Source organism: Bacillus rossius, chromosome 6 (assembly GCF_032445375.1).
Source record: "Bacillus rossius redtenbacheri isolate Brsri chromosome 6, Brsri_v3, whole genome shotgun sequence".
Lineage (NCBI taxonomy): Eukaryota > Metazoa > Arthropoda > Insecta > Phasmatodea > Bacillidae > Bacillus > Bacillus rossius.
In genome coordinates this window covers 8,049,191-8,064,147 of record NC_086334.1, presented here as the reverse complement: position 1 = coordinate 8,064,147, position 14,957 = coordinate 8,049,191, and the positions used below count along the sequence as shown (strand labels likewise).

The 14,957-nt window shown below is 40.6% G+C and overlaps 1 protein-coding gene across 1 annotated transcript in view; it reads right to left on the bottom strand.

The window, feature by feature from the left end:
* Positions 1-14,957, bottom strand: part of LOC134533492 (peroxidasin-like) — a 521,250-nt gene that overhangs the window by 4,397 nt on the left and 501,896 nt on the right. Inside the window, exon 7 of the mRNA XM_063371017.1 lies at positions 2,876-3,089. Within this exon, the coding sequence (XP_063227087.1) occupies positions 2,876-3,089 (214 nt within the window). The remainder of the gene's footprint in view (positions 1-2,875; positions 3,090-14,957) is intronic.

Sequence of the window (14,957 nt, the reverse complement as noted above, 5' to 3'; positions counted from 1 at the left end):
CTTTCATTAATATCAAATCACAAATTTGTAAAAGTGTTTTTTTTTTAACTAATGGTCGGCAGTAAAATGAACCATTATTTAACACTAAATTAATAATAAACATTTTCGTGACATTCAATTCAACCCTGAAGGTTCAAAAAAAGCGTGGTTTATTTTTTTTGAAACGATATGCTTCCTCAAAGTTCGAGTTGAAACAACTTAATTCTTAGAACTATAACCCCGCGTGTATACATAACTTCCGACGCAGTGGCGAACCCATCGGAGACTTCCTAGTTGGTCCAAGTTAGCAGGCCTTCAGACCCAGAGGACGTAGTGGCTGTGTTCAGCCGATGCATTATTTATTAGCAGTGACGTTAAACTTGTCCATGGGAGGGGAGGATGCACATTAATTAGCGAAGACATTCTCGCGTAATCCGACTGAATTACTAACAGAATTACCGGTGTTTTTTCCCCCCAGGTACACCGATGGCCGACGGCAATTCCACACCCCTTTCTCTAAACTCCCCCGCCACCCCCTCTCAACGGATGCGCACCCCTCCCTTAAAAACCCCCACCCCCTAGCCAGAGCTTCCCGCCAATCCCGCTCCACCAGCAGAATTCAAATTTAAACTTTGGCCTTCCCCAAGTCATTCCGCCAGCAGGATAAACGAACTGCTCGGAGTTTTAATGGCCTCTTTAGTCGGGCAACATTTCCTCCCCTTGGCGTCCTTTGCCACGGCTCGCGAGTAATTCCGCCGACTCCACTGACCTGCCCTTTTTTTTATAGGCTCGGCGATTAGATTGAACTCTCGCACGCTCCGCGATACAGACGGCCAAAGTTCAGGGCTCGAAAGGAAGGGAAGGGCATAGCTCGGCCTTTTCCCTCTGAGCCACAGACGAGCCAGTTCCCGACGGATCCAGGCCCGATGTTAGCGGACCCTTGCGTCTGCAACGAAACACGCAGAACTCACTGTGAACAGAGTACTGGAGGAACTGCTTGCAGCCAATGCGGAAACACCACGAGGGCATACGCCCCTCATACTCGTACTGTTTTAATGAAAGTTGATGTATTTGATATTTTTAACCTAGTAAAATTGCTTTCTATTTGAATTACTGATCGGTAAAACAAACTGAACGATTAACTCAGCTGAGCGTTTGCAGTCACAGCTCAGGTAGGTAATTGGTTCAGTTTATCCAGTCCTTCCTTCAGTTGTGTCAGTTCTCCCTAAATACAAACAAAAATGGTTATTTTTGAAGTGAAACTTTTCTTGGGCGCGAGGAGGCTGTCATTTTTCGATGCGACCATCACGAAATGTCCCACCCTACTGGCAAGACTGAATGATTCCCTGAGCTTACTGTCAGTTAGCCTGATGGAGCTGAGGTCATGGGGTTCAGCTATATGCAAGAGGTATAGCCGGGTAGAACTGAGCAGTTACATCACTTAATAGTCACTCACGGAAAACTTATAGCATGTATGGGGGTCCTTTTGGCGGTTTATCTTTCAGACGTTTTCGTTTCCTATTAATAAGTGCACCGTTTTGGACTCGTTTATTTGACAATAACGTCACGGCGGTTCGGCCGTGCGACCCCGCTTGTTCCAAATTGTGTGGCTCTGACTTGTGATAATTCTAAGCTACGTGGTTCGGCGTTGTGTGTTTCTAAGTTACCGCAGTCATAAAATGCGTGTTTCTAAGTTAGACTTAGTGAAGAGACGGACCATGGAAGGAGGCGATTTTTTTTGCCTAACCTATTCTAAGTGTAGTGGTTTGGTAGGGGGGCGGGTTAGGGAAGACCTTTAAAGTGCGTCTCAGGCCGAAGCCTATACGCCTTATCATGTGGGGTTTCAACCATGCAGGAAGGGTAGCATTCATCGTGTGCTTTCATCGGGTATTGGCCAGCCATGGCAGCGATTTATGCCATGACTTGACTACCTCCCCTATCTTAACTATAGACTATAACTAGTTAAGGTATAAACCTGTATATACCCAGGGCTCAGTCACGTATTAAGAGTGATGGAAAAAAGAGACTGGTCCGGGAGAATAGTTGGGCTGGGCGCTGCTCGGGTGCTTGTACTCGCGCGTCTGGACCTGGCATAACCAGGGAAAGGGGGTTTCACAAGTGAGTTAGCGATGCTTTCAGACTACTTTGAAAAGACCTCAAATCGCCACGTCTTTGTGCATTCCATACTTCGACCGTGTCGCGAATCCGAGAATACGACTTGATGTAAGCTTTTGGACATACGCCAGAGTCGCACCTGTGTTTTCGTACCATGTGCGTCTCTGCCTGAGGACGGGAGCAGATAGCAGTTGCCGAAACGTAGCTTGTTTCTGTTTTAAAAAACTATTTTGTTTGTTTTTCGTCTTCTCGTTTTGTCTTGTTTCTGTCTCGTTTCAACTGCTGTCCTGAATTTTTTTGGGTTCAATATTTTTGTGCTGTCATCATTTGTGGGGGTTTTTGGTTCTCTTCTGTTTTTGGAAAACTATTGTGTTTGTTTCGTATTTTCGTTTTGTCGTGTTTTTGTCTCGTTTCAACTGTTGTGCTGAATTTTTTTTGGGTTCAATATTTTTGTGCTGTCATCATTTGTGTTTTTTTTCCGTTCATTTAGTCAATTTTTCTTTGTTTTTCTTTGTTTGTTGACCATATTCCCTTTATGGAATGTTATGTGGTGTTTATATCCTGTTGACAACAGCAATTTTCTGCTTAATTTGTGTTTTTGTCTTTTGTGTTTTTTTGTAGTATTCTTCTACAGACATACATGTGCTTAGCAATGGCGTATGTTCAAAAGCTCACATCAAGTCATGCACTCCCATTACACAAATCTTTCAAAGATGATATCGATGATCCGGAGGCCTCCCCGCGCTGGTGGACGGCGTGGCGGGGAGGAGGCGGTGCTCACCTTCAGACACGAACACGAAGATGGAGGCGGGCTCGGTGTTGGACGCGCTGCAGGTGTAGTTGCCGGAGTCGGTGTCGTGGGCGTCCCTGATGGTGAGGCGGCTCTGCGTCTTGGGGCCGGGCTCCGTCTCCACGGTGATGCCCCCCCGCGACGTGTCGTAGTTGATCATGCGGTCGTTGTGGTACCAGAACACGTACTGCGGCGGCGTGGGGCTCTGCGAAACCACGCGCGAGTCACACACATGCGCCGCACCGCACCGCAACGCCCAAATAAACCACAACGCCGCCGAAACGTACAATAACGCCGAATGCCAAGTTGACTACAAAACCGACAGCTAGAAAACTGCTGTGTACCACAAAGCCGAATTACCACAACGCCGAAAAAATGTCATTGCAGGACTGCCACAAAGGTTAGGTTAGGTAAGGTTAGCACACAAATTATTCATTCAGTTGTTTTTTTCATTTTGCTCCTGTGCCCCCCCCCCCTCCCCCGCGGCAACATTTTTCGGCGTTACTGTATTTCGGCGTTGTGGTACACAGCAGTTTTCTAGCTGTCGGCGTTGCGGTCAAATTGGCATTCGGCGTTATTGTACGTTCGGCGTTGTTGTAACGACCCGTTACATGCGTCCAAACCCTGCATCAACGATAACGTTGAACAATCGCAAGGTTAGGTACTGCTGGGGAAAACTCTGAAGCGTCCTTTTTTTTATTTATACATGAATTGTAGCTAACTTGAAAACTTTTAATGACCATGCAAGTTTTCATCACAAAGAAAATTTTCTCTGACAAAACTTAGCGGTGTATCATATTCAACTAAATTTTTGTATGTAGTATTTTTTTTTGTGTGGCAACGAAAGCTGTTTTACTCGTATAGTGCACAGCCAGTAGAATCTGAAAACAAAGGGATAGTTACTTGATGAATTGTCGGTGTCATAGAACTGTTATAAACTGAGTGGTTTAGTATTGCCATGTATACAGTTAATGTCGTTTCTGGTATAGAATTTTAGTAACGGCTACCATGAAAATTGTTACAGCAAAAAAAAAATCGTTACTTGTTACAACCTTCTTACGTGTTCTTACACTGGAAACACGCGAAAACACGTTGTTCCGTAATTTAGCGCCTCCTACTCTCTACTTATTTCATTATTTTCCTCCCCCCCACCCTCAAAGGTTCCTTCCATCGACGTCCCAATCCTGAGCGTATTTTATTGTTTTTTTTTTTGTTTTACATTATTCTCTGATCTCCCTTCCGGCTGTAACAACGTTTCACTTAAAAAAAATCTGAAAGCATTTTCAAACTGCAATAAAAACACACATATATTAAAAAAAAAATATTCTAGTGAAATTAAAAAAAAAGTTTTGTTTTGAAAGCCAGAGTTATAAGTATTTCACGAAGTTTACTGTATGTAGCAAGGGCTATAATAATCAAAATATCCAGTCTTTTTTTTTATGGCTATGCATACACCAAAGCGCCACAAATTTATAATAAATATAAAAGCTTAGGCATTATGCAACAAGCATTAATTTCTTTTTATATTTCGTAAAATAATGTCACTTGAAAGAAAGTCAAACAGATTGACATACATATAAAATAATGATTCAAAATATGACAAAATCCTCATTTCTTTGAGATTCAGAAAATTTAGCTACAGCTTGTAACAATGATTTATTAATTCATTTCATAGTCCAGTAAACCACGTGACCTAAACTTCGGAGGCTTGTTGATCTCCACATGCGTGCACTAGTGGCAGTAAGTGACCTAATTGGCACTGCTACGCGATCTGCATTCGCTCACGGGTTACTATCAAATCTCGTTTGTTAAAGAAAACACGAATCCCAAACACAATGTCACGGGGATTCTTTTAACATATAAGCAAGGACTATTAGATTCCTGTTGTTGGCTTGAAAACTTTGAGATTCTCAGATCAGGACGCAGCGGTCCGGACAGCAGCTGGGGGAATTCTCGGAGAGAATTTGCCCCGTGTTCTCTCTCTCTCTCTCTCTCTCTATGCTGTTCCGCGCCCACACGCAACACAGCACTGTCACTCAGCTCTGTAGGCGCTCCTGGAAGTAGATCCCTCCGGCTCGCCGGCGCATTAGGACGCACGGAATCCTATTTGCACGCTGATCCAATTATTAATCGCCCCGCTCCCAGGCACACAATGACGAAATAATTAGTCGTCGCCCACCCCGTGCCTGCTCCCCCCGCCCTTCGCCGCTGCATAAGGGCTGAAGGGCGGTTCGGCACCGTGAGAAGAGTCGAAGGCGCTGTCGCCAGACGAGTCTTACGGCCCCCGCCCACCCGGGCACACATAAATTGCGCAGAGCTTCAGGAAAAAACAACGCGATTTCAAAACTAATCGAGATGTCCGAGTGGGGTCTGCTTACGAAAAGCATTTAAGAGTTCGGCGAGGGCCGAAAAGTACTTTGGATTTCGGATTAAGTTTTTAAACTGTATTTTTAGAAGCGTTAAAGTGGCTAAAACGCATGTTTTCAGATTAATGTTTAGGCGTAACGCGCGGCGCCTCGCTTTGTTTACTTAACGACGTCTCCGCCTACGAAGAGAGAAATCTCCCCCTTCCCCCCTCTTGGTCAACAAGAATATTCATCGCGCATGCGCGACTTAAACATGTTTTTTTCTTCTTCTTTTTCGGTCGAGCGCAGTGAAAAGTCTGATAAACACCCGGTTAATGCGATCGTCGCAAAAAACATTGCAAGCTATGGCCGATACGTGTATCTGCTGTCATCGTACATTAAAGAGTTTAGAAATATAATTTATCGAAATGTGCTGCCGACGTTTAAAACAACGAATTGAGAAAAAAAAGAAGCAATTTCTGAATGAACGCGACAAAAGATCTACTTAATTGAACTCCTACACGTGGTTTTGTACACTTGCTAAAAGCTATTACTGAGGATAAAAATAGTTGTCACTAATGTAAAGTTTTGTGGTTGATATGAAATTATTCTGCCGTTAGAAAATATATATTTAAAGTCACACATCTACGGATGTAAGAGCTTCTAAAATTGGGCCTTAAGGGGCCCGCCACGTCAGGGGTGTATGTGTGTTAGTGAGGCGGGATGATAAGCGCGACGCTCGCTGGTGCTTCCAGCGCGGTATAGCCTCTAAGCGCAAGTCTCTGAACTGGCGCGCATTCGTCTCGTCGTCACAGGATAACTGTGAAATTTGAGCGGTGACCGTAACATTATATGGCGGAGAAATGAAGATAAAGGTGTTATGCAAGCCCCTTAAGTGGTTTCAAGAATCTGTACTGACTGTTTTATGCCTAAAAATTACTCTGAAAACATGCGTTTTAGGCATATTAACGCTTCTAAAAATACAGTTTAAAAACTTAATCCGAAATTAAAAGTACGTTTCGGCCCTCAGCGAACTCTTAAATGCTATTCGTAAATAGGCCCCACTCGGATATCTTGAGTAGTTTTGAAATCGCGTTGTTTTTCCTGAAGCTCTGCACACCGTATGTGTGCCCAGGTAGGCGGGACCCTTAAGATACAATTTTTCCTTGAACTCAAGAGAGAATTAACATTCAGAGATAGAGAAGCAAGGTAATCTGTGTTAAAGGAAATCAGAATAACACAAAAATATATGTATCCGCAACACTGTAAGCACATACAGTATATGTATAATTTGATAAGTTATGGATAGGTGTGCAAACATGTACTTAACATTTAGTTTAATGCGAGAATGACAGTGTCAGTGGGCTCTGATCTATTAAGTCGATGCCAATAATTTATGGGTTATGCCGTGTTGGGGAATCGAAAAAAAGCTTCCTCACAAGTTACATGGGCATGTAACAATCTAGCGACCTAATACTGAAAAAAAAAGTACCTTTACAAGGAACTTCTTTGGAAACTAGTTTCCAACGATATCACTTGTAAAATTCCAAGTCAGAGTTTTGGACCATTTGAAATTTTACAAAGCAATGTCTTGCAGTTTTACAACTGACATCAATGGCAAATGAGTTTCCAAGGATTTTACTTCTAAAATGTTCAGAAACTTTTTTTACGGTGTAGTAGCTGAAAGGTTTTCCTTGCGGATGATTAACTGACGTAGGGAGGATACACGGATAACCAATAGAAATACAGAAGACATCCGGCTGAAAGATCGCCCACACGCCCTCCGCAAGCATGTCTGTCTGCGAGGAAAGGCCTGGTGTTTAAATGTTTCAAACAGCAGCCAATCAACGCAAGGATGTTTCGGAAGGGTACAGTCCCCACAAACAGGCGGTTGTTTGCTGCTACAGCGCGAGGCAGCCGACAGGACTCAGAGATCACAAGAGGGGCTCCGGTGAAACATACATGCTCCTAGATGCATCGCGTCTACCACTCATCACATCTGGTGCACTCTCAGAGAAAATGTACGTGTCAGAAAACTTAAAACACCTGCTGTGTACACAATTCACACCCTGGAACAAGCAAAACAAAGATGAATCCGTTTTCAGTGGCGCAAAACTTTTAATATGCCTCTAAGAATTTCAACTACTCTTTTCAATTCTTAACGGCAATTTCAATTCCCAAATTAACATTGGTTGAAAAAAATACATTGGGTAAACATTTGCAGCACACAATTTTTTTAGTATACAATTTACAGCCAACAAGGACCCTAGCTTTGATTTACAGCACTTCCTCACAACAGCATTTTAGTATTAGCTACAATGATCATTACACTTAGAAATCATTGGCTGGATGAATTAAAAAAAAAAATTACCCACGGCGATTGTAGGCTAAATTTTTTTTATGTATATGAAACCTTAAATGCTACAGAAATCTTTGCAACTTATTGTTAATGCTATTTCAAGTTAAAAATCTTTAGACAAATTAAAAAAGGAGAAATCATAGATAAAACTGTTAGTTATATAGTGAGTTATATTGGAAAACGTACTTGTTTTTTTTTTGTTTTAAATGTTTTAAATTAAAGCAAATTATAATTAGAGACATATTTAGTAAGTATTCCTGCATGGCAAAAAAAAAAAAAAAAAGCCCACAAGCCAAAAAATTAATACTTTCCGTGCATGAAAACTGATTTTTCACTAAACACAAACACACACATTGTTTGTGGTTTTCTTAGCGAATATAGCATTATTCGTATAAACTTTGGGTCGACGAAACATTGGATCAAATGGTGTTAAAAATAGTAAAATATATGACAGACTGGAACTATTAATGGTAAATGAAAAAAAAAGGCAATTTTGTTTTTTCCAACCTTAAAATAAGCTGAGACAAGTAAATGCAAGTAAAAAAAAAAAGTCATTTGTTTCAATCAATTATTTGTCATTCGCTTGGCATTTCATCAAACAAATAAAGGTTGCGTCAACGTCAGAGTACAAATATGTCGATGCGTTATACTTTTACCTCACCGGTGAACGCACATGAAACAACAGTGAACGCGCGTGGAAGGGGGGAGGATGGAAGTGCGGGGGTTGGTCTCATGTATTTCACTGTCCGCGCGTGCGAGGGAATGCCGGCCTGCTAGCGGTCGGCGCTGCGTCTACAATTAGGTCACGCCTCGGGGCCGGGCTGACTGCTGCCTGTCGAACACTCGTGTGCAGCTGCGGTCAGAGGTGTGGGGGAGTGGGGGGCGGAGTCTCCACCCCCTCTTCCCCCCCCCCAGAGGGAACTAGGTCGCGCGATGCATCCGGTGTGTTTCGTTCGCGAGTGTCGCTGCTGAACGACGGGCGTTTACAACCTGTGTTTCGGCCAGGACTTTGTCTGACTCTTTGATCACGGGCATCGGGCTCGATTTACGTCCCTACCGGGAATTCAAAAAATTTGAGAATCAAAACTAAAATTTTGACTAGGATGTTTTGAAAGGTTACACGCGTGAGTGAAAAAAAAACATTTTGAACACAGTAAATACATAAAAAAAAAAAAAGCCAAAATCGGCTAATGTCAAAACTGTTTCGTCATAGAAAGCCGATAGGGTTCATCTTTGTGGTCGTTGTGTTGTCCGAAATTCCTTTTGCCATCATATGTTCGTCTCTATTTGTGTTGTCCGAGGTTGTTGTCTATTTGCAATCACTATTCTTGTTGAAACTGCCTCGTCATTGTTAGCCCGCTGTGTTCGTCGGTGCTGTTATTTGTTCACGACTAAATTTATCTCACGCAATATTCTGTGCTGCATGATGTTCACAGTTTAACATAAGCTTTTTTTTAGGCTTGTTCCCTGTGTGTTTATGCTTTCATATTTATTTGGCATTCTTGAAGTTTATCCATGGCAAACAGTGGAAAACTACCATGGCGTATGTAAAAATGTATTAAATAATTGTTTATTCTGTTGGAATGAAAACGAGTGCTTAAAAAACAGATTTCCACTGGTTCATTAAAAAAAAAAATGTTATCGCGTGAGTGAGTGAGATCTGCGCCAGACGGTCATAAAAAAAAATCGAAGATACGCTTAGTGGAAGCTTGTGGGGGACAGCCTGTGTTCAACCTATCCAGCACATGGTCACAACAGTATCTTGTTAATCTTAATTTTGATTCAAAACATTGTTTTGGTCAAACGCCATTGCCGTATGACTGTTTTTCATATAAAAAAAAACCTGTAGAACGGACAAACAAATACAGACACGCAAAAACAAGCCAAAATCAGCTGATATGAAACATTAAATACTTAAACAGCAGAGAGAATTCCGTGGATGGAATTTGTCAGAACAATATCACAGCACAGACGAACACATTGAACAACGACGAGACGGTGGCAACAAGGACAGTAAATACACGACCAACAACAAACTTGGACAACACAGCGAAAAACAGAGGAACCCAACGATGATACTAAAACTGATTGTCTGGACATCACAACGCCGACAGCACCGATGAACGAAGATTATCACAACTTAACGGCACATTCTGATACAACACTATGATCTAATACTTGTTAACGCATACTAGGAGATATGTGTTCTAGGTATAAAATTATCTGATTATCTTGTATCCTTATTCATCCTTAAAGGCTGGTTTTCTACACGGGGACTTCATGTCAATTGTATTATCCGTGTTCTTGTTACTCGATATTTGTTTACACTTTTCGCATCGAAATTTCATCCGAGTACATATTTTCATTTCCACGATGTTTAAATTAAAATAAGATTAAAAATGTTCCCAATTGTGTCCATATACATATAAGTTTGTCGTCACGGTGCTGTATTTGTTCTTGCCGGACAGGATGTCGTGCTCCGAACAGTTAGCTTCCTATTTGTAGGGACCGGAAAAATTCGCGGATTCAATGACCTCTAGGATAGCCTCCATTATCCTCTGCATTTCTCAAGTAAACACGCGTGTTCATTGGGTACTGAGTTGTGAGGCGTCTCCACTGGGTAGCTTGTGATTCGACGCTCCTTTGGTCGATAGTCTTGTGCGGGAACTTTTGAAACTCAATAGGCCCCACTAGGGGTAGCCAAATTAATATGTGGAGCTACCTTCTAATAGTTTAGGCCCCACACACACACTAAAACGTTGGGCTGAATAAAACTGTGTAATAAATGAGATTTCTTAATTTTGTGACTCTTCACTGGTAATGTTGATATAAGGTAAGTCACAGTCAGGTGTTACTTGATTGATTTGGAACATACATAAATATACACTGGAGTAGGTGGAATTACAAATAACACAACACAACACTTTGAATAAAAAAAAATATAGAATTATTTTATTTCCAATGTAAAAAAAAAATGATTTGAAAGATTTTAATCTTATTAATATAATTAATTACTATTCATATCCAAAACAACAACCTAACTTAACGGTGACATCATAGTAATTCAATAAAAGTTCAATTACCAGGAGTTATGTTGCGCACACTTAAATATTTTCAAAAGTCTTAATTCGGGTTCGTTGACACTACACAGTTTTTAATTAAAGTTTTTAGGGAACTTAAAATCAATTTACCTCGGCTAGTTAGGTTCAGATAGTTCATCGGCAGAGCTCAGAGCCTCTCATCTATAGGACCACTGAGTCTGTTAAATAGTGTGTAAATCGTAAAATTTATGTCCAATTATTATTTAAATCATCTATAAAGTCAATTTAATTCATGAAATCAATATTTATAATAAGTTTCGGCGGCGATGTGACGTAAAAACGGGAGTTTCGTGATTCGTGCATAAGATTAGGGCACAAAAAATCTGGGCACTTTTGTTACTCACGTTAATCACTCCTATAATATTTATCTTTTTAGATAAATCCTATTTAAATGTTCTGAACTCCCTAATGGTTCATAATTATCATCCACTATCCGGGATGCCTGATGCTAGATAGCTAATTTTCAGGATTTAAAATCGCCGACGTCACGAAGTTGCCGCTCATTCAGCTGGCCATTGTAGAACTCTCTTTCTTACTAGTTTCCTCAAAATAACCAGTAAGACTCACTTTTAAATGGTGGCCCGTGATTGGCCAAAAGGACCGTTTCAGTTACCTAATTTCTTACCGAAAACGTAAACTCCGAACGCAACAATTGCGCGGATAACAAAATTTCACTTAAAATTCAAATACATAAATATTAAAATTAATAATTTACATAATAAAATTACGGCGTTAATTTTACCGTTTACAGTTTTCAAGTCCATTAGTCCTTAGAGGGGTATCAACAATACCTCGTTCAAATAGTCCGGTAAAAATCCAAAGAATCACTTTTCCATAGACATACATAACCAAATATTGCCGTTTCTGAAAATAAATAATATTATACATAGAGCAAACAAAAATAAAATAAATCGTAAATAATAATAAATAATTAAACTGTCAAAACAAACATGTTGCAGTACAGATTTTGCCGCCCTTGTCAATTACATTGAACAGTGCTCTTTGACCTGTTCAAAACGGTGCAATGTGATTGGCACTTCTCTTTCTCCGTCGCACAATACACAACACTCTTCGTTGCCTAGCAACGCGCGCACCAAACGACAAACAAAAAAAACAACTTGAGAGAGACTACCTCTCCTCGATTCGTTTTTTACCGTTGCGCGCCTGAAAATCGCGCCTTTTTAAACACTTTTTATCGGGTCGTCGCTGCTAACAGACCTGCGCGAAGAAGTTCACGGATTTTGCAGTGCAAAATCTTCGAAGGCTGGAACTGCTGCTGCTCTCCGACAGCTTCTGCCTTGAGCCGCTCCTGTTGAGAAGGACTCGGGAGGACTTACTTACTGTGAGTGTGATTCACTAAAGGGATTCGAAGGGGTGCAATGTACACGCGAGTCAACAATAGGACGTTCTCCAGGTCACGTCACGGCAGTGGGTCAACGTCCACCTGCGGTGATGACTGCATCCTTGCTGCGACTCCTCCTTCCTGCAGCGGACAGCGGCGTCGAGACGGCGCCTGTCCTCAAAACGACCAACAAACCTGGCCTGGTTCACCACGCGTCGACGGGGTCTGGCGTGGGGCGATGATGCTGTACCAGACAGCACGGCATCTGGCACTGCAGCTGACGTCATCAACTGCTGATGTGGCGGCGTCCAGCCGCCCTGCCTCACGACTACGCGCGAGACGGCGTCGTGGCGTCTGCGGTGCTGATTGCGTGGGGCGAGGTCACCACTTCCCACAAGGAAGCACTCGTCTATTCCCATCACTGTTAGGTACACAATCGTTGCGAACCGCACTACGTCTAGCTCACTCTGGTGTAACCTTCGCACCTGACTTAAGTATAGGTGTCCGGGTCTTAATCGATACCTTAATCACTATGTGCGTACTTGTACTCTTGCAAATACAAGTGTCTGCAGGCAATACAACTTGTGTACTTGCCGCGGAACACTATGACGTCACCGTTAAAACAAAAATATCTTAAATTAACCTTAAAATTCCTAGCTTAACATATAACATTCTCATTATTAACATCATTGTTAGAAAAAAAAATAAATAAATACTATTAATTATTAAATCTCAATTCTTGCATAACAATGCCTGGTTATCAATATCCATTAAATTCAATATTAGTACTTTGCTTGCTACTAACATATCACATTGTTAGTTCGTACTTGATTAGTATGCATCACAGTGCATTTGCTTGTTTGTGTTCTCATTTCATGAGATTTCATACATTTCACCACAACATTTCATTATAGCGTATCATTATTGAATATCAAACATCACATGTTTTGCTTTTCATTATAACATATTGATAGCTAACATAATTTATATTCATTACTCAATGTTTGTAACTTACATGTTTACATTTCATTATTAAAAATATTTGCATTTAATTATAGCATCTTTAGCTTGCTATTTACATTTGTATTTCATCACACTCGTTAACATTTCATCAAAGAATATATATCAGATCATGTACATACTGACAATTAATAGTTCATTGTTATGTTTGCATAGTACATATTAGCAATTGATCATAAAATATAACATTTACATATAACTATATATATAATAACATTTACATAACATACCATTAACCTTTCATTATGTTTACAAGTTATACAATCAAAATTTCATAGCGTTTTTACACATTGTTTACATTATCTTCTCCTATACAGAGAAGTCGTTGGTTTACACAATTACCAACTTAGTAACTTTTCAATTTCAGTCTGCTGTGCTCCGATCAACAGCTGTAGAGGCTTTATCTTCCTCTTCTCATCTTTCATTAATGTTGTTTTCATCCCGTAGCGGTCTCGCTGGGTTGAATAATGTTCACATTTCATCTCATCTTGGTTACTATCAGTAACATAAGTCTTGTAATCTACTGAGGCTCCTGGCTTCAGTGTAGCTAAGGTTACTTTTACCAATCAGCTGTTTCACAAACATGCTGTATCAGGATAGCTTTCAACACATGGTATCACATGTTCAATATTTTTTTTTATTTCCTTTTAAGAAAATTTTCTTGCTTTTTCAAGTTTATAACTTCTGTTAGGCGAAGTTGATTGTGGACACTTGTTTGCCGGAGTACCTTCGCTTCTCGCGACAAAGGGCTTAGATCCTGAGTTTTTCAGATCCACATCCTCCGCTATTCTTCACATCATTCGAAGAATACTACTCAAGCAACTATGACAGTGCTGCGAGTGAATACTGTTGAAGTGACGTAATTTCCTTGTATAGGGGCTTCTCCCAATAAATCCTTAAAAATCATCGATTTCAAATTTTCGTGTTTTCATTTCATAAAATGTCAATACCTTGACATCCAAAGTTTAATAAACTAAATGTTTCAACTAAATCTGATTGGATTTGTATGCGAAATGAGTGCATACTTTTCTAATCTGCATTCTGGGTAGAATGCAATCCTAAAGATCATTCTTTTCCCTAAATTCATCCCAGAAATGGTAATAAAAAATAGTGAAGTTTTAAAATTTTAGTGAGTTCTCCTATAAATATTAGAAAATTCAGTGATTTTCTATTTTTCATCATCAACATAACGACGCCTATTGGATTACTCAGCATCATCAATAAATCAAGGTAACCTGCATAATATTATTCTGCTCGTAGTTGCAAAGTGTTATGTGCTTTTAGAGATGCTTTGCATGCCAGTGTTTACATATGTCTACACAGCAGGATGGGGTATCATACCACATACGGGTAGTTACATCGACACTAAATAAGCTTAATTTCTTCTCGTTTGTTAGTACACAGTACATACAGCTTCACATAGGTATAGGCTAGTCTAGCGTTGTAATATATGTCTTAGTGACATTTGAGTTCATACTCATACGAGGAATTGTGCAAGCCAACTGATACATAAATACAATACACATTGTACACTGGTAGCTTCACAGGCTACAATAACATCTGTATGGGTGGCATTTCACTTCACCTCAAATACAGCAATATAGCGGGAATTACACTTCCGCATAACCACAGGGTAAATATCTGCATAGGTGGCATTTCACTTCACCTTTACGCAGAAACAAGCGGGAATTACACCTCCGCTAAACATTACAAATTACAGTGGCTGCACTACGCCTCACATGGCGTACTAGATCACATAATCACAGTGACATACACTTACTCCTCTGTACAGTTCAGATCCTTGGTCTGAAACTTACACTTAGACTGCTCTCAGCTGTTTCTGGTACTACACCTTGTACCATCACGAGGCATTCACAGCTTAGGTCGGTACTGCTTACATAGTAGT